At 40.4% G+C, this 24234-nt stretch overlaps 1 protein-coding gene and 1 non-coding gene across 2 annotated transcripts; one reads left to right on the forward strand and one right to left on the reverse strand.

Annotated features, from left to right (window-relative positions):
* Positions 1-4735: 4735 nt before the first annotated feature.
* zgc:113276 (uncharacterized protein LOC553748 homolog) lies at positions 4736-24234 on the reverse strand. The gene is made up of 9 exons (XM_062989952.1): positions 24063-24234; positions 22202-22374; positions 21313-21528; positions 17803-18097; positions 10113-10246; positions 8964-9203; positions 7735-7896; positions 5820-5909; positions 4736-4972 (listed from the first exon to the last, which is right to left on the reverse strand). Exons 1-9 carry the CDS (start codon positions 24232-24234, stop codon positions 4802-4804), a joined length of 1653 nt encoding a protein of 550 aa, XP_062846022.1. The 3' UTR covers positions 4736-4801.
* trnae-cuc (transfer RNA glutamic acid (anticodon CUC)) lies at positions 18793-18864 on the forward strand. The gene has a single exon. It is a non-coding gene; the product is annotated as a tRNA-Glu (tRNA).

Here is a 24234-nt window from a genome sequence, read left to right on the forward strand (position 1 = left end):
AAGGCCCAGCAGTGCTTGTACTTCCTGAGACAGCTTAAGAAACTTAGACTGCCCCAAGCTCTGCTGGTTCAATTCTACACTGCGATAATCGAGTCCGTCATCACAGCTTCTATCACCGTCTGGTTTGGCTCGGCGTCTCTGCACACCAAACGTAAGCTACAGCGTACAGTGAGATGTGCAGAGAAAATCATCGGCTGTCATCTTCCCACCCTAGAAGATCTACACTCCTCTAGGATGAAAAAGAGGGCAAGGAAGCTTATGGCAGACTCTTCTCACCCCGGTCACTCATTTTTTCAGAGGTTCTCATCTCAGCGGAGACAGAGAGTGAGAGCATTAAAGACTCGTACAAACCGCCACCTCCACAGCTTCTTTCCCCAGGCAATCAGCTTACTCAACAAGGACTACTCCCACATCCCTCCGTTTTAATAAATGCTCGTGGGTTTCACACAAGATTCCCGCATTTTAATAGTTAATGCACATATGCAATTTATGTGTAAATAATCTCTATTGCACAATTTTTTATCACTACTATATTGTTTATTTTATTCTATGTATATATATACCATGTTTATTGTTTATTATACGTTTAGATATAGTGTACCTTTTACTATTTAACTTGTATGTATGTTGACACCTGCACCTAAAGAAATTCCTTGTACATCTGCTACTTGGCGAATAAAAAAGATTCTGATTCTGAAGTACAAGAAAAACTTCCTGTTCATCCTACACAGTCACCCAGTGTGGATCTTCCAGACTTGGGCTTGAGTCAGAAACACACAAAATCACCAAGCTTAGGGATTAAATCAGACAATTCTGAGGTTTTTGAGAGCTCTGTAGTAATGAGCTCCTCTGATGACTCCTCTGAATACACCACCCTTGCTATCTACGGCTGAGAAGTTGGTGCTGGAGGTGTTGTACTGTTCTGCATCTCTGACAAAATGTCAGCAGGAAGAGAACAGTGACAAGGGTGATGATATTGAGAACCTGGACTTGGATGTAGAACTTTCAAGTTCGTCACTGTCTCATGTCCCCTCTCTTGAAGTTATCAGAGACAGAAATGTTATTATATCAGTTGAAGAAACAGGAACTAGCCTTCAGTTCTCCAGTTCAGAGGAACCCGAGGTCACCTCTCTGGGATTCAGACCTGATGGAACGTGCCAGTCTCGGACCAGCCCAGCTAGCCAACCAATGCAAATAGAAAACAGTGAAGATATTGTCAGACACACCTTAGACATGGTGATATCAGTTCTTGCAAGTGAAGGACTTTTGTCACTACAGAAAACATCAAATATGTCTGATGTATCTTTACCAGAGAATTCTATGGAATCAGACATGTTGGCAAGCCAGAGTCTGACCCAGTGCTCATGCTCAGATTCTGTTACCCAGCTGAGCTTACAATCAAAAAAGGTCATGAGTGAAACTCTGGTGGGAATCCAAAGAAAATTATCAGACCAGTCTTTGATTGAAATCATCTCACCAGATAACTCTGATGCCATCAATGACCTTATCAGTGGCATCCTAAGGCAGATCCAGGAATCACCCAGCTTGGATTTCAATCAGCTCATCTCATCCAGCTCCTCAGAAAGCAGCTTCATTTCAGTCTTAGATGATTGTAAAGCTCAGTCTGGTTCTGAGATCATGGGTGAAAAGTTAGTGATAAGGAACATCCAGCCAGACATTGGCACCATTAGCAAGCCTCAAAGGGAACTTTCAGATGTGAATGGAGATGTTATCAATTCTCTGGTTCTAGAGGTTTTGGGATCTGCTCTATTTGAAAAACCTTCAGAAAAAATGTCCCACCTTGATGCTCTGAATAAAGACGTAAAATCCTACGGTCAGTCCTGCCCATTTTTAAAGAAGGACAGTACTAGTAATGCTGTAGGGGCTTCTGCCAGCCAAACTCCTGAAACCCCAACTGGTGAGTAAAAGTTTGACATGAGGTTCTGTTTAAAATATATTGTCAAAGTTAATTTCAAACATTAATCCTTTGTTTCTTTGATTTAAAGGCAAAAAAACAAAGAAGAAGAAAACTGTTCGTTCTTTGTTCATGATGGCTTGGAAAGTGGTGAAACGGACCTTCACCAGAAGATCCAACAAGATATCTCCTAGCTGATCGTCCACCATTTATTTTACCACCAGCCAAAACTGAGCAAAATTATACACTCATTAGCTAGGTCATTATCAGGAACATTTCTTGGGTCCTCTCTTAGAGAGACCTGAAGAGCCACGTTCCACCATGAGGACTTAATTGTTGTTAGACTTTTGTCAGCAGGATGTCACCTTCCTTCGTTGCCAACCAACTTTTATCTGGCACTACTGTGATCTGTGCCATGTTGGTCACTTTTAGTTAATAAAAGTGGTCAGTGTTGTTCTTTTCTTCACTTTGGTTCTCAGTCGTGAGCTCCATTATCGAGAGCTCTGTTGTACCAAAGTTTCCTTTGGTAGCATTTGTTTAAGGGTACCTTACTTGGTACCATCTTGGCTTGACAGCATCTGTGGTTCCTGGTCTTTCTGAGTACTTTCAGTTGCTGAAAGTTTGTTTCCCTCAACAATTTATGTACCTATTCAGCATTGTTCACGTTCTCACCTGTGGAACTGTAGTTCCAATCCCTCAAACATCCCAGGATTGCAGGATTTCATGATTACTATTCCGGTGAAGATAGTTTCCTCTGAAGAACAGAAAGAAGACATCATATAGGCATTTCTGAAAAATCTCACCAAGTTATGTCCAGAGCCATGACCTAGCTAGTAGTGTTAATATGCTCATATCCACAAGCCACATGACCAAGCACACATCTGTTCCAGCTGTATTTCTTCTCCGATATATAAAAACAAGACTCGGAGTGCCATCTTTTCTGGCCATTTCCCGCTTCGTCTTCTCACTGGGGTTTTCAGGAACTAATCAGCATCTTCATTCTCTGTACATTTTATCAAATAAAATTTCAAGACTGATCTTTGGTGAAAAAATTGTGTTTTTTCGCATTTTTTTTTTATCAGAGCAAAATCACTTTGAAAATGAAATGTTTAATGTTTAAGCGGTAACACAGCAACACAGGAGGAACAGTCCAGCAGTGGATCAAAAAGCACTGTGTCCAAACTAGAACCAGTTAGGATCCTGGAAATCATTCATGTACAACAAAGAGTCTGTGTCTTCGAGTCTCTATAGCAATCAAGACCAGCAAGGAACTATACCTGATACAACTGATTTGGCATTTGAAGTCTAAAATCAGTAAGCATGTGTTTGCTTGGTGTGAAAACCTGCAGCCACCTGGATGGATGAAGTAGGCAAGACTAAAAAATTCTCAAGATTTTGATTATCAGTTCACATGAGATCACAGAGATCACATGTTTCTTTTAAGTTACCAACTCACTTGGTGGCCACTGGTTTAGTGATCAGCCAGCTGGCTAACCAGCTCCAGCCTAGCTAAAGCTGATTTGTTGTTAGTCAGTGGTTTTTGCTTGTTGAGAAGGTATGAAATGATTTTATATAAGTCTCACATTAGATTAGATTTATCCACGGTGAGGGTACCAAATTACATTTTCTTCAGTGGAGGGGAATCCATTATCCACTATCAAGTAGTGGTGGCAAATGGAGTAATGGGTAAATGGAGAAATGTCACTAAGTAGAAGAAAAAAAAACAAGCAGGAAGACACAAACAAAAAGAAGATGCCAATGTTTTTCAAATCCAGATTTCCAGGTCCTTTATCCTGGTCAGGTTCACAGCAGGTCCTGTTCAACTGAGAAGCATTGGGTTCAAGGCAGAAACAACCTGTACAGTTCGCCAATCCATCACAGATCCTCAGCTATCCCACCTCACACATAGAGCAATCATGTGTTGATGCCCAGCTGGCCAATACCATCACTGACCAACACAACCTAACATGCTGACAAAACAGCTCTGACATGCCAAACATGGAATCCACAAGGCAACTAAAGAAGTCTCATAGTATTTAGTACCAGGTTATTGCCAGCATTTGTAAGATGGATCATTCTACAGTGCATCTAATTTCAATGTCTTCCACAAGTAATCATTTAAATGATCTTGCGGAAAGCAGGATTTGTCTGACCAGTCGTCCTTCTATTTCTCCGACGTCCAGTTCTAATGCCTGTGTGCGCATTGTAGGCAGTAGACAGGAGTTAGCCCTTTAACAGGCCAGATAGTGACATTAAAAGAAAAAAATTAAAATATACAACAAGAAGTCTTAGTAAACAGAGAGAATATATATATTTTTTTTCATCCTTGCCTTGATAACCTCTAATAAGCAATTTGGTAAGTGTTAACATGCTGACATCTATCTTGTGGAATCTTCTTATGCATAAGCTTCCAGCTCATCATATGTTGTTATGCTGTAACTGCTTCCTTTAAATCCAATTACAGTATAGATTTTTTATGGGATTTAAATCTGGGGACTGAAAACGCCATTCCAGGATATTCCAGGACTGATTTTTTAACCAAGCTTCGGTTTACTTGGATGTGTGCTTAGGATCTTGCTTAGGATCTTGTCTTGCTGGAAAGTTCAGTGATTACCAAACCAGTTAGACTATATGGACGTGCCTTGTAGAGTCTGGCCATGATATCTTTGGTTGTTAAGTGATGATCGTATGGTTGCCACTGATACATTTGTCCCAGCCTTTATCCGTTCATTATGTAAGACTTTTGCACTGAAATCTGGGGTTTTCTGAATATATTTTCAATTGCAACTGTGTTTAGAATGATTTTACTGTTTTATTTCAGCAAGTTAAATGTCAAAAGTTGAAATGGTCACTAGTACAGAACAAAGAAAGAATGTTTCCTGGACATTATAACCACATAAGACCATGCATGTGTGAAATGTACTCCTCAGTCTGTGACTTTTCCACTTTGTTGGCTTCCATGTTTTGTTCTTCACTTCCGCGTTGACCCATAATGTCTTTTGCAATTCGTAAAGCTGCAGCCTGGCCCCCTGCAAGGTTCACAGCATGGGGACCAACCTGGTCATGGAACAAAAATAAATTTAAGTGGTTATCTTTGATTAAAACACACACAGTGCCACTAGACTGAATTAAATGGTGAAACGTGATTATATATAGTGTGTTTTGTGTAAAACTCAGCTGGGACTTACTAGGACTTACCTGATCTCAGTGACTTTGGCTATGGCATGCTCATTGGTGCCAAATATGCTGTTTTAAGTATGTGAATTATTGCTGATTGCTTAAATTGGTAATAGTCAGTAGTATTTAAAGTTTACACATTTTTAGAGGAGACTTACCCACACTGGTTTCAACTGACAGATAGGCTAGGGTAACTATATAGGGTAAATACAAGTTGGTATTCAAGTCTTCAATAGTCTCTAATAGCAGAAGACACAAACAGCATGTCTTGACAGACAGGAGTGAAACCAAATGAGGTCTTATGCTGTTTAAACCCATCTGCCTCAAGTTGGACATGTGCATTCTAATACGCCTGTCTGCTCACCGTGGTAGTCATTTAAGTTACTGTAGCATTTCCATCAGCTAAAACCAGTGGCCATTATCCTTGCAAAAACTGCCAAGGTTTTTTGCCAGTTACTGGATGTTTGCCCTATTTTGTTTAAACTCTAGAGACTAAACTGATCCATGGGATCAGTAGTTTCTGACACACAAACCAGCCCATCTGGTCACAATATCTTTGCCACAGTCAATCAATTCACAATTTCAACCAATTCTGATGTTTAATGTGAACTAACAATTAAACAATGTGTATTATTGCTGTTGCTGTCACATCAGTAGATGATTGGATAGTTACATAAATTAGCAGGGGTACAGGTAATACAAATGGCTAAATTGCTAAACACATTACCTGCAGTGCTGCATATTGTCCCATCAAGTAGAGGGGGCACCCAGCAGCCCATTGCAATGACTCTGACAGACATGGCCAGCCTTCAATCACCTGTAAGATGACAAGGTTATTTTCTTCAGTTAGCTTATGAATTGTACTCTTCTATTAGGAAGATTTAAGTGCTAGCCCTAAATTTCCCCCATCCCAACTTTTTTTGGAATGTGTTGCAGGCCTGAAATGCAGGAATGGAGGTATATTAACAAATGAAATGAAGTTGAGCAGACAAAACATGAAATATCTTGGGTTCAAACTGTCTGCAATCAAATAAAAGTCAAAGTAAACGTAAGGAACACTGTGTTATTATTTTATTTGCATTTCCATAATGTCCCAACTTTTTCTGATTTGAGGTTGTAGATATTAGCAAAGCCATGGGCATATTAAAAGCTAATAATAGATGCCAGGGTGGCATGCATGTAACAATTACTGTCTATTAGCAAAGTTATTGTCTGAGAACAACAGCTCAGACTTTTCAGGGTTGACAAGCTACTTTAAAAATGTGGTTAGGTAAGCTGAAAGTAACTTTCTCTCTAGACTCTTTCATATTGTGAGCAATTGTTTTAGCTGAGACTAAAAATGTCTCATTGTGTGACTTTCAGGATGTCTTCTTTGCTCGCTGTACATGAGTCTTTTAAGTCATTGTGGTTGTTACAGTACATGATGGATTGGCGATAGGGTGTCACACACTCTACGATTTATCACCAGGAGTAATTGCAGACGAATCAGTCTGGTTTCCCAAACTGTGTTTTGTCATGAAAATACACGCAAGAAGTCACAAGGGCTATAATGACACCATGTGTAAGACAGGGTTTTTCCTTTCAAAAATGGACGTCAGCAAGAAATGAGTGATTCAAGTTGTTTGTGCGCTGATATGAAGCAACAGGAATGGGCCTAACCTTAAAACATAAGTTGAAATATATACTGATCAGCCATAACATTAAAACCACCTCCTTGTTTCTACACTCACTGTCCATTTTATCAGCTCCACTTACCATATAGCAGCACTTTGTAGTTCTACAATTACTGACTGTAGTCCATCTGTTTCTCTACATGCTTTTTTGAGTCTGCTCTCACTTTATTCTTCAATGGTCAGGACCCCCACAGGACCACCACAGAGCAGGTATTATTTAGGTGGTGGATCATTGGTGTTGTGCTGGTATGAGTGGATCAGACACAGCAGCACTGCTGGAATTTTTAAATACCGTGTCCACTCACTGTCCACTCTATTAGACACTCCTACCTAGTTGGTCCACCTTGTAGATGTAAAGTCAGAGATGATTGCTCATCTATTGCTGCTGTTTGAATTGGTCATCTTCTAGACCTTCATCAGTGGTCACAGGACACTGCCCACGGAGTGCTGTTGGCTGGATATTTTTGGTTGGTGGACTATTCTCAGTCCAGCAGTGACAGTGAAGTGTTTAACTCCATCAGCATTGCTGTGTCTGATCCACTCATACGCCAACACACACGAACACACCACCACCATGTCAGTGTCACTGCAGTGCTGAGAATCATCCACCACCCAACTAATACCTACTCTGTGAGGGTCCTGACCTTTGAAGAACAGGGTGAAAGAAGGCTCAAAAAAGCATGCAGAGAAACAGATGAACTACAGTCAGTAATTGTAGAACTACAAAGTGCTTATATATGGTAAGTGGAGCTGATAAAATGGACAGTGAGTGTAGAAACAAGGAGGTGGTTTTAATGTTATGGCTGATCAGTGTAAATGTTTGTAATTTATTGGATATAGCAGTAAGCAACAGGTGTGCCAAGAACACCATAGCTCGAACACTGAGAGGCTATTTAGTGTGTTTCACAAATATATCTTAGGCTTTTGAAGTATTACTCTTTTTACAGGCAAAGCAAAGTTGCTGCTAACCTGAATAGGAAAGTCCTTTAAGACATCAGAGAGCAGGGGATCTTGTTTAACATCCAGCTTACAGCCTGTTGCCAGCCAGATCCTGTCACCAGTCCACTGGTCACCATCACATAGGGTGATCTTCCACCTCTGAGTCTCATAGCACCACACTGCCTCAGTAACCTGCAGTTAAACATAACAGACATTTAATAAAACCTAATGGTAATAATAATGATTTTTGCAATCAAAAACTGCAAATACATGGTCAAAAGTATGCAGACATTTAATAATGAGTTCGTTGGATATCACATATCAAACTGAGACTATAACAGCCAGAAGATTTTCCACAAAATTTTGAACTATTTTTCAGAATTTGTGCCCATTTTTGCAAATTAGCATTTGTGTTGTCACTGACATTTTACAACAAGGCCTGGCGCTAAGTCGATGTTCCAGTTTATCACAACAATGTTAAATTGGCTTAAGGTCAAGGCTCTGTGCAGGCCATTTGGTTCCTTTACATTAATTTTTTTAATATTTTTGCACTCAGGGTGCAAATAACATGCAACAAGAAATGGATCACAAATCAACTGATCAGAATAATTATTATTATTATTATTTTTTTTTTTTAAATAATTTAGCGCGTCCAATTTTCATCCCATCAGTCAATCTCTCATTATACCGGTCCCTGCTCCTGATTGGGGGCTGACGAGGCCGTTCCACGCCTCCTCCGATACGTGCACAGCCAATCGACCGTCTTATCACCCACACTTGACGAGTGGAGCGCGTCAGAGTACTGTGCACGGAGGATCACACACTCCGCCGCACCCCCTCCCGTCTCCATGCAGGCGCCCCCAACCAGCCAGCAGAGGGCGCCACCGCCCCATTCCTGAGAGAGTATCCCCTCCGGTCTAAAGTCCCGCCCCCCCACCTGAACAACAGGCCAATTTGTTGTTCATATAGCCGCTCAGCCTTTCGACCGGTGAAGGCAGAGCTGGATTCGAAACAACGCTCTTTCGACATCCAGCTCTGGTTAGAATATTTTTTTAAATTAATTTATTTTTGATCCAGTTGACCTTTGTGAGAGTGCACCTCCATATGACCAGGCTGTTTGGCAAACCCTCAACCAAAATAGCCAATCACGTCAGTCTAGACACCTGACCGACCGATAGCACAGCTGATATTCAAACCCCAGATGTCGGTGGAAATGGGCTAGCATATTTAAGACATAAATAACCAAAACATAAAGATACCTGGCAGTATGCCTTAACCAGCAGCTGTCCTGTCTGAATGAAAGGCTGAAGATTTGCGTACGCCTCCGGGGTCACCGCTCCTCCTTTTCTGGCCTGTTTGATCATTGCTAGCCTCCTGTGAAGGCTTCGCTCTCCGTAGAACTGCCGCAGGTATGCCAGGCCATCCAGCTTGATTCCATGCTCAACATGTGAGTAGCGCCCAATCAGACTCTCCACATCTCCAACATCAAACTGCTTCAGCTGCACAGAGAAACACCAGTGGGTCGGCAAGGCTGTGAAAAAGAAAGTGCTCCTTTTCTGATTGTCTCTTATTGCCAAGCCTGTAAATATGCCCTTCATAATATAATATAATATAATATAATATAATATATATATATATATATATATATATATATATATATATATATATATATATATATAATATATAATATAATATAATTAATATAATATAATATAATATAATATAATATAATATAATATAATATAATATAATATAATATAATATAATTAATATAATATAATATAATATAATAATATAATACAATATAATATAATATAATATGGCTAAGGCACTGTCGCCTCACCCAAGAAGGTCCTGGGTTCGATCCCTAGGTGGGGTGGTCCGGGTCCTTTCTGTGTGGAGTTTGAATGTTCTCCCTGTGTCTGTGTGGGTTTTCTCCGGGTGCTCCGGTTTCCTTCCACAGTCCAAAGACGTGCAAGTGAGGTGAATTGGAGATACTAAATTGTCCATGACTGTGTTCGATATAAACTTGTGAACTGATGAACCTTGAGTAATGAGTAACTACCGTTCCTGTCATGAATGTGATAGCTCAGTGGTTAAGGTACTGGACTAGCAATCAGAAGGTTGCCGGTTCAAGCCAAGTTGCCACTGTTGGGCCCCTGAGCAAGGCCCCTAACCCTCAATTGCTCAAAATCCTTTTAAGTCATAACTGTAAGTCGCTTTGGATAAAAGCGTCTGATAAATGCTGAAAATGTAAATAAATGTAACCAAAAGTGTAAAACATGACGATTAAATCCTAATAAATCCAAACTATTGAGACTGGGCCTGTGTGCTGACATGCAAGTCCAAGTGTGTACTGGATGTTACTGATACCTGATAGCAGCTTGTCCTTTCTTATTTTTGTATACCTGTAGGTGTTTGCGCAGGACCCAGGTCACATGACTGGCCCCTTGCTGCATAGCCATGGAAATGATGTGGGCGCTGGTCAGGCCTCCACCAATTACCATTACTCTCTGGTTTCTCTGGCACACAGGTGGAGGACCTGGAACAACACCATATTAAAACTACTGTTGTTTGCCAAGTAATGTACTGTGAACTAAATAGTGTAAATCTCTAGTGTAAAAAAGTTGGACAGTTGGGATATTTTTAGCATTTTTGTTTAACTTTTTTACTGTTTATAATGATGCTGAAAGTGCTACAGCATGTTCAGATAAATGCTAAATTAAGAGTTACCTTTTCAGATCCAAGCCCTCTGCCTTGTTCCTCCACAGCTAGCACTTACTAAAATTTACTAGTAAATGAGGCGTTAGTTCTTGACGCAATACAGAAATTTTCTACTAAAAATGTTCTACTAAAAATGTACATTAGTTTTAGGCCCGTATGTTACAATTAGCATTTTATTGCAAATCACAGTAATAATGATGAGCCTTATTTTAGGTATATACAGATTATAACACAGTGTGAATAGTTTAAATGAGTTTAAATGTCACATAAAGACAAATGATCATAAGCACTAAATTTGAAATTAAACTCACAAAATGTATTTAACAATACAGTGGTACCATGTAACTCAACGTCCCCTAAACTTAAAATCTTTTAAATAACGTATAGCTCACGTTAAGCTTTGTTCACTGCCACACTTCACAGGAAATAATGGCACAGCCAGTGCAAAAGCTGTTGTGCCGCTTCTCATGTGAATGTGCCCTTACTGAACAAAATACGTTATTCCAAGATCAAGCGTCTCCACAATTAGGAAGCATAAGGAAACAATAAAGAAGTAAAGGTAAACTGCTGCTTTTATTGTATTTAACTGTTATTTATTGTATTTCAGTGGTTTTTTTTATATGAAACTCAACACCTTTAAAACTCAACCCCAGTCCCAGAACCAATTGACCTTGAACTCAATGCCACTCAATGAGAAATTTGTACCCTTAAACTCAACGTTTACCTTAAACTCACCATGATCAGTGGATTTTTTTTTAATTATTTTATTTAATTTCAAATTAACAATGAACAGCCGCTTTGTTGAGCACTTGGCTTGAGCGGTGCAGTAAGAAGTCAAAGTGCACATATGAGACGAATCTGCATTTATGTGGAATAACTGTCAAATTCACTCTTAAACCTCCACATGTATTTTTCTTTATCTGGATTTTCCTCACTGTTTCACTTTTAAACTTGTTACAGCTCAAGGTCTTAGAAAATGTAAGAATCAGCTTTTCGAGAGAGTCTAAAACACTTTAAAAAAAAAGCTTTACGTGACCATGTACTAAAAGAGCAAGACAGAAACACTAAACTAATCTTAATTTGTACTGCTCATAAGTTCTCCCCACTAATGAAATTCCTCACTCGTTGTTTTAGTGCAGTAAGTCCCGTTAAGCTTTGTTCACTGCCACACTTCACAGGAAATAATGGCACAGCCAGTGCAAAAGCTGTTGTGCCGCTTCTCATGTGAATGTGCCCTTACTGAACAAAATACGTTATTCCAAGATCAAGCGTCTCCACAATTAGGAAGCATAAGGAAACAATAAAGAAGTAAAGGTAAACTGCTGCTTTTATTGTATTTAACTGTTATTTATTGTATTTCAGTGTTTTTTTTTATATGAAACTCAACACCTTTAAAACTCAACCCCAGTCCCAGAACCAATTGACCTTGAACTCAATGCCACTCAATGAGAAATTTGTACCCTTAAACTCAACGTTTACCTTAAACTCACCATGATCAGTGGATTTTTTTTTAATTATTTTATTTAATTTCAAATTAACAATGAACAGCCGCTTTGTTGAGCACTTGGCTTGAGCGGTGCAGTAAGAAGTCAAAGTGCACATATGAGACGAATCTGCATTTATGTGGAATAACTGTCAAATTCACTCTTAAACCTCCACATGTATTTTTCTTTATCTGGATTTTCCTCACTGTTTCACTTTTAAACTTGTTACAGCTCAAGGTCTTAGAAAATGTAAGAATCAGCTTTTCGAGAGAGTCTAAAACACTTTAAAAAAAAAGCTTTACGTGACCATGTACTAAAAGAGCAAGACAGAAACACTAAACTAATCTTAATTTGTACTGCTCATAAGTTCTCCCCACTAATGAAATTCCTCACTCGTTGTTTTAGTGCAGTAAGTCCCGTTAAGCTTTGTTCACTGCCACACTTCACAGGAAATAATGGCACAGCCAGTGCAAAAGCTGTTGTGCCGCTTCTCATGTGAATGTGCCCTTACTGAACAAAATACGTTATTCCAAGATCAAGCGTCTCCACAATTAGGAAGCATAAGCAAACAATAAAGAAGTAAAGGTAAACTGCTGCTTTTATTGTATTTAACTGTTATTTATTGTATTTCAGTGTTTTTTTTTACATGAAACTCAACACCTTTAAAACTCAACCCCAGTCCCAGAACCAATTGACCTTGAGTTTCAAGGTACCACTATATATACAAGATAGATGGCAGCAAAAGCCTGTTACATTGTGATAGTTATATAGGCAGCTCATTAGGACTACACTACATGTAAAAAGTTATACTATTTAAAACAGTATCACTACTCCTTTTTAAAATGTAAAACATCATTTAAAATTGTGGATTTTGGGCTGTTAAAATATATATTTAAATATATATATATACAGAGTGTATCACAAAAGTGAGTACACCCCTCACATTTCTGCAAATATTTTATTATATCTTTTCATGGGACAACACTATAGACATGAAACTTGGATATAACTTAGAGTAGTCAGTGTACAACTTGTATAGCAGTGTAGATTTACTGTCTTCTGAAAATAACTCAACACACAGCCATTAATGTCTAAATGGCTGGCAACATAAGTGAGTACACCCCACAGTGAACATGTCCAAATTGTGCCCAAAGTGTCAATATTTTGTGTGACCACCATTATTATCCAGCACTGCCTTAACCCTCCTGGGCATGGAATTCACCAGAGCTGCACAGGTTGCTACTGGAATCCTCTTACACTCCTCCATGATGACATCACGGAGCTGGTGGATGTTAGACACCTTGAACTCCTCCACCTTCCACTTGAGGATGCACCACAGGTGCTCAATTGGGTTTAGTCCATCACCTTTACCTTCAGCTTCCTCAGCAAGGCAGTTGTCATCTTGGAGGTTGTGTTTGGGGTCGTTATCCTGTTTGAAAACTGCCATGAGGCCCAGTTTTCGAAGGGAGGGGATCATGCTCTGTTTCAGAATGTCACAGTACATGTTGGAATTCATGTTTCCCTCAATGAACTGCAGCTCCCCAGTGCCAGCAACACTCATGCAGCCCAAGACCATGATGCTACCACCACCATGCTTGACTGTAGGCAAGATACAGTTGTCTTGGTACTTCTCACCAGGGCACCGCCACACATGCTGGACACCATCTGAGCCAAACAAGTTTATCTTGGTCTCGTCAGACCACAGGGCATTCCAGTAATCCATGTTCTTGGACTGCTTGTCTTCAGCAAACTGTTTGCGGGCTTTCTTGTGCGTCAGCTTCCTTCTGGGATGACGACCATGCAGACCGAGTTGATGCAGTGTGCGGCGTATGGTCTGAGCACTGACACGCTGACCTCCCACGTCTTCAACCTCTGCAGCAATGCTGGCAGCACTCGTGTCTATTTTTTAAAGCCAACCTCTGGATATGATGCCGAACACGTGGACTCAACTTCTTTGGTCGACCCTGGCGAAGCCTGTTCCGAGTGGAACCTGTCCTGGAAAACCGCTGTATGACCTTGGCCACCATGCTGTAGCTCAGTTTCAGGGTGTTAGCAATCTTCTTATAGCCCAGGCCATCTTTGTGGAGAGCAACAATTCTATTTCTCACATCCTCAGAGAGTTCTTTGCCATGAGGTGCCATGTTGAATATCCAGTGGCCAGTATGAGAGAATTGTACCCAAAACTTTTAACAGCCCTGCTCCATTTACACCTGGGACCTTGACACATGACACCAGGGAGAGACAACGACACATTTGGGCACAATTTGGACATATTCACTGTGGGGTGTACTCACTTATGTTGCCAGCTATTTAGACATTAATGGCTGTGTGTTGAGTTATTTTCAGAAGACAGTAAATCTACACTGCTTTACAAGTTGTACACTGACTACTCTAAGTTATATCCAAGTTTCATGTCTATAGTGTTGTCCCATGAAAAGATATAATGAAATATTTGCAGAAATGTGAGGGGTGTACTCACTTTTGTGATACACTGTATATATATATATATATGTGTGTGTGTGTGTGTGTGTGTGTGTGTGTGCGTGTGTGTGTGTGTGTGTATTTATGTATTTAGGGGTTGCAACAGGGAATTCTTTCTGACACAACCGTCCTATTTTTATCTGAGCACATAACTGGATGGCTAGGTAGTTTCCCAACCCCCAGACATTAGCCAGTCATCTCTGTGTTGTCTCAAACAGTTCTTCCAAATTCCAAAAAAAATCTATTATTTGCAGAAAACGACAAATGTCAAAATAACAAAAAGAAGCTGTGTTTTCAGACCTTGAAGAATTCAATGAAATCAAGTTCATATGCATGAAAAACACTTAACTAAGAAAGAGTTATCAGTCACCAATATCACCATGGACAATCAATCCCTGGATCTCAGCAGCAGTGGGCTAGCACACTTCATTGCTGCACCCACCTATGAATTACTGACTACTGAATTACAACCCTGAATCAGAAAGTTGGGACAGCATGGAAAATAATAAAAAACATAGTTCCTTACATTTACTTTGACTTTTATTTCATTATGCCCATTATGCCTTTGTAATGTGTGCAGCATGTGGTTTTGCATTGTCTTCTTGAAAAAAGCTTGGGCGTCCCTGGAAAAGATGAAGGCAGCATATGTTGCTCTAAGATCCCAATGTACTTTTCTGCATTAATGCTGCCATCACAGAAGTGTAAATTGTTTTCCAAAAAAAGACCTGGAATGCTGATTCATCCGACCACAATACACATTTCCACTGTGTGATGGTCCATCCTAGACGCCTCTGAGCCCAGAGAAGTCGACGCCGCTTCTGGACATGGTTAACATAAAAAAGGCTTCTTTTTTGCACAGTAAAGTTTTAAGTGGCATTTGTGCATGTAACGTGTAAAGGTTTGCCAAAGTAATCCCTTGCCCATGTGGTTATATCAGCTATTGTTGAGTGGCGGTTCTTGATGCAGTGCCGTCTGAGAGATCGAAGATCACGTGTGTTCAGATTAAGCTTGTGCCCTTGGCCTGTACGCACTGAAATTCCTCCCGATTCCTTGAATTGTTTAGTGATATTATGCACTGTAGAGGGTTAAATATGTAAATCCCTTCCCAAATCCCATCTTTCTTTGAGATACATTGTTTTTAAACATTTCAATAATTTTCTCACACATTTGTTGACAAACTGGAGATCCTCTGATCATATTTGCTCCTCAAAGACTTTTGTACCAAACCATGATTACAATCACCTGTTGACATCACCTGTTTGGAATCACATCATTATTTAGTTTTTTTTACCTCACTACTAGCCCTAAATTGCCCCTGTCCCTACTTTTTGTTGGAATGTGTTGCAGGCCTGAAATGCAGGAATGGAGGTATATTGACAAATGAAATGAAGTTGAGCAGACAAAACATGAAATATCTTGGGGTTAAAGTGTCTGCAATCAAATAAAAGTCAAAGTAAATGTAAGGAACACTGCATTTTTATTTTACTGTATTTGCATTTTCCATACTGTCCCAGGTTTTTCTAATTTGGGGTTGTACTTTTATGTGCAGAAAATAACAAACTGTCAAAATAAGAAAAGATGCAGTGTTTTCAGACCTTGAAAAATGCAAAGAAATCAAGTTCATATTCATTAAAAACACAATAAAAATGGTTTAACTAAGAAAGAGTCATCAGTCACAGTTTTCATGCATCTTGGCGTACTCTCCACTATTCTTTCATGCAACTAATGGAGAAAAACGTTCAAGCATCTCAGCTATGTTTGATTGCTTGTGACCATCCATATTCCTCTTAATCACATTTTATATGGTTTCAACAAGTTTCAGGGCTGGAGATTGGGCTGGGCGTCTTCCATCCACACCTTGCTTGATTTGGCTGTGTGGCCTGGAGTATTGCCCTGCTACTCTAGTGTTCCTAAAGTCTGCTGCTTGATCTTGTTCTTATTAACTTTCATCTTTGAATTTTCAAGGATGAGAGCAACCGAGTCTTACTGAATTCCCTTGCCAGTAAAGCCAGAATTAAACCCTTGTTTTCCTCAATCAAATCTATTTTTTCCACTTTTGGTGTGTTCAGTAGTTGTTTTTGATTACATTTACTTTAAACAACATTTTATTTAACTCATTCATTTCCATGTATTCCAGCTCGTATAGAAGCTGGGGTGAAAGTGCAGGGTCAGCCGTTGTACAGTGCCCCTGGAGGGTAAAGGCCCTTGTTTAAGGACCCAACAGTGGCTGCATGGCAGAGCCGGGGTTCAGACCCACAATCTTTTAATTGAATGTCCAATGCTCTACCCACTAGGCCACCACTTTCCTTGTGTTGTAATTTGACATATACTACACTTGCACACTTGTTTAAAGGTACATTAAATGGCCAAAAGTATGTGGACAACCTCACGACTTCTTTTCACAAAGACACTCCAAATGTTTGTTGATGTTGATGACCTAGTCATCTCTCTTTATGACTCCCAAATCAGACCATCTGATAATGTAAGGAGTCTTGGTGTTGTCCTAGATAACCAGCTGACCTTCTCTTCTCATGTAGCCAACATGAAGATTCGGCCATTTCTCTCCATGAAAGCCACTCAGATTCTTGTCCAGTCACTTGTAATCTCACGGCTGGACTACTGCAACTCCCTCCTGGCAGGTGCTCCTATGTCCACTATTAAACCCTTGCAATTCATTCAAAATGCAGCTCCTCACCTGGTTTTTAACCAACCTAAACACTAAACACCCCACTGCTGCGTTCTCAGCTTCCTGTAGCTGCCCGCATTTAGTTTAAAACACTGATGCTCGCCTACAAAGCCAAAAACGGACCAGTCCCAAGCTACCTTCAAGGTCTAATCAAACCCCGATCTGTACCACACAACCTCCGAGTCACTAGTCTCGCTTGACTTGATCCTCCACCCAGGACTCGAGGAAGACAAGCATCAAGGCTCTTCTCTGTACTGGCACCCAAGTGGTGGAACAAACTTCCTCTGTCTGTCCGAACATCTGCATCTCTTGCTGTCTTCAAAAGACGTTGAAAAACCCACATCTTTACTACTAAACAGTTTAGCTGACATGTACTTACTTACTAATGCTCTTATTAAAAAACAAAAACAAAACAACACTGGTTCTAACAGGATTTTAACAAATATGTACTTAAACTACTTAATCTACTTAAACTAGATTAAGGCAATGTTTAATATGGAAGCACTTCAGTAAGTTGCTCTGGATAAGAGCGTCTGCTAAATGCCGGAAATGAAATGAAAATGTAAGAGCTGCAAAAGGGGGACCAACTTCATGTCTACGGTCTTAAAATGGGAAGCTTAACAAGCTAATGGTCAGATGTACTAACAAGCTAAGGTTAGCAGCTGAAACATCCTTACAAATGATTTACCTAGGTGTAGTATTAGAACACAAGCATAGACTCACCTGTAAAGTTAGAGCTATTAGCTTTGTGTCGAGAGAAGAGGTGCATCAACTCCACCGTGTGCTGCAGCGCCTCTTCAGGGTAGCTCTCAGCAATGCTCGATACCCATGAAGGGATATTCGCCATCTGTGCCCGAGTGGGTCCTGTGGCCATGACAATACTTTTGGCCTCGAGGGTTTCACCAGTGTCTAGTGATACTCTGAAGAACTTCACTTTCTTTTGTTTCTCACAGAGAAACGGAACAATTCTGTCCACTGTGCCCTGGATGAGAACACCTTCCAGATTGTACCTATGCACCTGTTGAAGGCAGTGGGTCATTCAGCCATTAGGGGTTGTTAGCTTTATTTGGCTCGTTCTTATATTAAGATTACAGTTTTAGTGTGATGGGCTGGAATTTAATATGTCTCAAAAACATACAACTTCATGTCTGGATTTAGATGGTGTTTGATAAGAAGTTTGTCACATATTTGCTGTAAAATAGGCTGTTCCACAGCAAAATAAAAAAAAATTAAAATCAGCATAATTTTGTATCAGTAACAAACATTACAAACATTTTGTCCCAATCATTTTGGACATGGTATTAGTTAAACACTACACTCTTACATTTTTACTTTTAAATTGTTATTTGATACATAATTTACTTTTTAAATACAGTCAAGTTGGAAAGTCTGCACACCCCTTTCACCTTCTCACGTTTTATTACATTACAGACTTACTCTGTAATAGATTGAGTTCATTTTTGTCACATAATTTTACATAAAATAGCCCACAATGACAAAGTGAGCAGATTTTTAGACTAATTTATTACAAATCAAAATGTAAAATATCATATGTACACAAGTGTGCACACCCTTTGATATGACACCCAAAAGTTAGCTAAGGTGCATTTTGTTTTCACTGATACTGCTTGAGGTGCTTCTACAATTTAATTGGAGTCGACCTGTGGTAAATTCAATTGACTGGACATGATGTGGGATTGCCCACACCTGCCTTCCCTGGTGGTCTAGTGGCTAGGATTCGGCGCTCTCACCGCTGCGGCCCGGGTTCGATTCCCGGTCAGGGAACTTCAGCTATGGGACAGTGGTAGCCTAGTGGGAAGAGCTTTGGGCTCTCAACCGGAGGATTGGCGGTTCAAATCCAGGCTCTGCTAAGCATCCACTGTTGGGTCCTTGAGTCCCTGTCTGCTCCAGGGGTGCCGTAAAGTGGCTGACCCTGCGCTCTGACCCCAGCTTGTTTGGAAGCTATATGCGAAGAAAGAATTTCATTGTACTGTACACCTGTATATGTATATGACAAATATAGTATCTTCATCTTCTTCTACAAGGTCCCACAGTTGACAGTGCATATCAGAGCAAACTCCAAGCCATGGCGTCAAAGGAATTATCTGCAGACCTCAGAAACAGGATTGTGTCAAGGCATAGATCTGGAGAAGGATACAGAAAAATTACTGCAGCTTTACAGGTCCCAAAGAGCACAGTGGCCACCATCATTCGTAAATGGAAGAAGTTTGGAACCACCAAACTGAGCAATCAGGGAAGATGGGCCTTGGCCAGGGAGGTGAGCAGGAACCTGAGGGTCACTCTGACAGAGCTCCAGTGTATTCTTGTGGAGATGGGAGAACCAAAAGATCAACCATCCATCCAGGCAGCACTCCAAAAATCACACCTTTATGGTAGAGTGGCCAGACTTAAGCCACTCCTTAGTAAAAGGCACATGACAGCTTGCTTGGAGTTTGCCAAAAGGCACCTAGAGGACTCTCAAACCATGAGAAACAAGATTCTCTGGTCTGATGTAACCAAAACTTTTTGGCCTGAATACCAAGTGTCACATCTGGAGGAAACCAGGCACAGCTCATCACCTGGCTAATGCCATCCCTACATTGAAGCACGGCGGTGGCAGCATCATGATGTGAAGAGGCTTTTCAGCAGTGGGACCAGAGCGACTAGTCCTAATAGAGGGAAAGATGAATGCAGCTAAATACTCCGAGATCCTTGAAGAAAACCTGCTCCAGAGCACTCTGGACCTTAGACTGGGGTGAAGGTTTACCTTCCAACATGACAACGACCCAAACCACACAGCCAAGATGACAAAGAAGTGGCTTCGGAGAAAGTCTTTGAATGTTCTTGAGTGGCCCAGCCAGAGCCCAGACCTGAATCCAATCGAACATCTGTGGAAGGAGTTGAAAATGGCAGTGATAGCTCAGTGGTTAAGGTACTGGACTAGTAAACAGTAGGTTGCCGGTTCAAGCCCCGCCACCACCAAGTTGCCACTGTTGGGTCCCTGAGCAAGGCCCTTAACCCTCAGTTGCTCATTGTGTAAGTCGCTTTGGATAAAAGCGTCTGCTAAATGCTGAAAATGTAAATGTAAATGTAAAATGGCTGTGTACCAACGCTCCCCATCCAACCTGACGGAGCTTGCAAGGATATGCCAAGAGGAATGGGCAGAAATGTCCAGAAACAAGTGTGCCAAGCTCGTAGTTTCTTTCCCAAGATGCCTTGAAGCTGTATTTGCTGCTAAAGATGCATCAACTAAGTATTAGGCTAAGGGTGTGTACAGATACGTAACCCCTAAAATAAAATTGCATATTTTCTAAACCTTGTTTTCATTTTGTAATTATTGGTGATTATGTGTAGATGTTTGAGAAAAAAAACTAAATTTATTATAGAATAAGTCTGTAACATAATAAAATGTGGAGAAGATGAAAGGGGTGTGCAGACTTTCCGGCTTGACTGTAAATGTACAATACTGTAAATGTACAATACGTGAAAGTATGTGGACAACAAACCGTTGGACAATTCCAAAATCATGGGGTTAAGGTCAGACCTCATCTTTATGGACTTCTAGTTGTGCACAAGGACAAATGTCCCTGCCTAAACTGCTGTTAAAAAGTTGGATGTACATGAATAATTTTATTTCACTGATTTTATAAACAATTAAAAATAAAGCAGAGAGTTGAGTGTGTTACAGTCAGTGTTATAAGAGTGCAGAAAGTACTCCAAACTTTAGATGACAAATGCTATCATGCAGAATCCTGAGAAACACTGCAGAACATTTATAAAATTAAAAAGTAATTAAGAGTGACACGGTGGCTCAGTGGGTAGCACTGTTGCCTCACAGCAAGAAAGTCCTTGGTTTGATCCCCAGCTTGAGCGATCTGTGTCCTTTCAGTGTGCATGTTCTCCGCATGTCTGTGTGGGTTTCTTCCTGGTGCTCTGGTTTTCTCCCACAGTCCAAAGACATGCATTAAGGCTAATTGGAGATAATAGGTAAGTCCCCCCCAAATAAGTGTGTGCGTGTTTGCCCTGTGATGGATTGCCAACCTATCCAGTGTTTTCTGCCTTTTGCCTAGTGAATCGAACTCACTGTGACCATGATGGTCGGATAAAGCAGTGGTAAAACAAACACAGATCTGTTAGTCATTTAGTAAGATGGTACCACATCATGCCACCCCCATCTGATCAGTATTTATTAGTACATCCATGTTTTTGCTTCATGCCACACTGATTCCAAACCTGCTCCTTGAAGAAATCCACACTGAGCTGAGTACCCGGCAGACTAAAATAAAGGTTTTTCTTTAGGCCTTGTGCAGCACTTAGACGCTTCCTGTCCTTCTTGCTCAGACGGCCATCATTAAAAAAAGCATTTTTATCTTGAATGTAGACTGTCTCAGGGAGACAATGAAGCTCCACCAGACGGTTTTCTACCAGCGCAAACTCTTGCAGGGCTTTCTAGAATGACAAAAGGGAAACACAGTTAAAGAGTTTTGTTCAAGAAACAGTAATCAATGGTTCATGTCTGCAGCTACTGTTAAACAGACAGGAAGAAATGATGTAAGGTAAATACAGGATATACGGATGAGACTGAATGGTGACCCACTCTTTCTGAGAGACAGTAATTCTGACGAAGCATTAAACAATGAGCTTTCTTTCCCTGTGTGTAGTCGTAAGACTTTGTCAACCTTTTAATGTGTTTAAAAGACTGTGATTTAGGATCCCTGATCAACCACACTGCAAAAAGAATCATGCCAGTAAGTCACAGTGGTTCTGTAGCTTGCGTTCAATGTACTCTTTATCATTTTCCCATAAAGGATTAGCAGTAAGTGATCGGCAGTGGTGAGTCTACAACTAAGGTTAAAAAGACTAGAAGAAGTTTTAGGTAAGACTAAGTTTAACATGCCTGGAACCAAACGGCATGCTGGGTCTGGAGACATGTGAGTCTGGAGAGTGGTTCACTTTCTGTTGTCTATTTTGAGTTACAGTGTCCTGTTTGCAAGAGTCTGTAATGTAGTATTTCTTAATAAACCCAAAATAGGTTTTCATTGAGAGATGATTGAACAGTCATGAATGCCTAGGAACAACCACACAATACTGAAAATCAATTAATTATTAAGTTTAATAGTACCTTGTTGAGAGGGTCAGTGTGCACCAGCATGTGTGAGCGAAGGTGATGAATATTGAGAGCTGTGAACTGACTCTCCCATAGGGAAGCCCATTCTCCATAAGAGTCCACCACCTTAAAATTTAAAGGAGAACAGGGTGGATCGTTTAGGTCCTTGTGCCTCTCTGACACTGCTCCTGTGGACACGGAAGTAATACCAGATAAAAAGGGAAATACTAGTAGAGTATTATTCTAAAGACACATGGCCAAAAATCTGAGGATATCCACTTTATTTAGCTCATTTGTTTCAGCCAAACCCACTGCTAACAGGTGTATCAAATCCCTTACATACAGGCTTCAGTCTAACCATGCTATCATGCATATACAGTATACACCGATCAGCCATAACATTAAAACCACCTCCTTGTTTCTACACTCACTGTTTCTCTGAATGCTTTGTTGACCCCCTTTCATGCTGTTCTTCAATGGTCAGGACTCTCCCAGGACCAATACAGAGTAGGTATTATTTAGGTGGTGGATCATTCTCAGCACTGCAGTGACACTGACAGGGTGGTGGTGTGTTAGTGTGTGTTGATGGATTTTTTAAACACCGCACTGTCACTGCTGGACTGACAATAGTCCACCAACCAAAAATATTCAGCCAACAGCGCCCCGTGGGCAGCGTCCTGTGACGACTGATGAAGGTCTAGAAAATGACCAACTCAAACATTCACAAGCTCTAATCTCAACCCCACTGAACACCTCTGGGATAGTTGGAAATTGTTATTATGGCCCCTTTTAGCCAACATCAAAGCATGACCTCACAAATTATCTTTTGAGAATGGGCACAAATTTTCATAGACACACACCCAAACGTCTTGTGGAAAATCTTCCCAGGAGTGTGGAGGCTATTAAATATGGTCTTGCCACCATATAACTGTGATAAATATAGCCAAACAAGTTTTGGAGTTCTTCAGAAAAATTCAGAAATGCAACCTGAAACTATTACGCAAAAAGAAAGCCACACATCAAATTTTATCAGAAGTGCCACAGTGTTTGCTAGGCCCAAAAGACAGTGGAAACAACTTCTGTGGTCAGATGATAACATGTTAGTTTCAGTTAGTTTCGGGAAAAAACGTTTTCTGTGCAAGAGACAAAAAGGACCATGAAGACTACAACATGTCCCAACTTTTCTGGAAATGGGGTTTGTAGTATATTGTAAAGTGAGAATGTTAAGCAGCAACACCAGGTCAACTTGCGGCTGCCAAACTGAATAATGGTCCTGGATGCTGTAAAGTCACTTTGAGACAATGTCTGTTGTAAAAAGCACTATACAAAGGGTAATTGGAGGGTAATGCTACATAACTGTTACTTTCTAAAAATTTGTATACTTATAAGATGTTGGCAATAGTGTTGAAAATAATGTTAAATGTTTGGCATAGTACTGCCTCTACGGACAAAGCGATGGCCTTTACATGACCAATGGGCATTCACATAGAGTTACCCCATCTTCTTTGTATTCATACACCTCTGTAAAAGCTTTGCTAGAGTTGAAGTGTATAGTCCTCTTGGAATTTCTTCTTATTCAGTCAAAGGAGAAATTTGTGAGGTCAGACACTGATAGTGAAAATCATTCCACGGGTGTTGTACGGGGCTGAGGTCAGGACTCTTAGTCCAATGGTGCTCCTTTACAAAGAGGTCATCAATCTATGCCTTTAAGATGAAAGGCAATAACTTATTTTATATCATTTATTTTATATTGTTGTGAGCAATGAGTTTGCCTGAAACCCCTAAACACCTGAATAAAAGGTCTGGGAAAATCAACATTTGTAAAATCAGTGTGTTGAGAATTAAGGGTTAAGGCTTGTCTAGTAAAATTACACACCATTGGGGTGTCCCTTGCTTTTAGGACGTCCACTTTTAAATCTAGCTTTGCTGAGCTGAACACCTTGGAGAATTTCAGAATTGGATGAGTTCACATGCTGCTCAGGGTTCGACAGCAGGGTAGCCAGAGTCAGAGCATGAGGACCTCCTCCCACTATCAACACATCCAACAT

The sequence above is a fragment of the Trichomycterus rosablanca genome, chromosome 27, assembly GCF_030014385.1.
Source record: "Trichomycterus rosablanca isolate fTriRos1 chromosome 27, fTriRos1.hap1, whole genome shotgun sequence".
NCBI classification, from domain to species: Eukaryota; Metazoa; Chordata; class Actinopteri; order Siluriformes; family Trichomycteridae; genus Trichomycterus; species Trichomycterus rosablanca.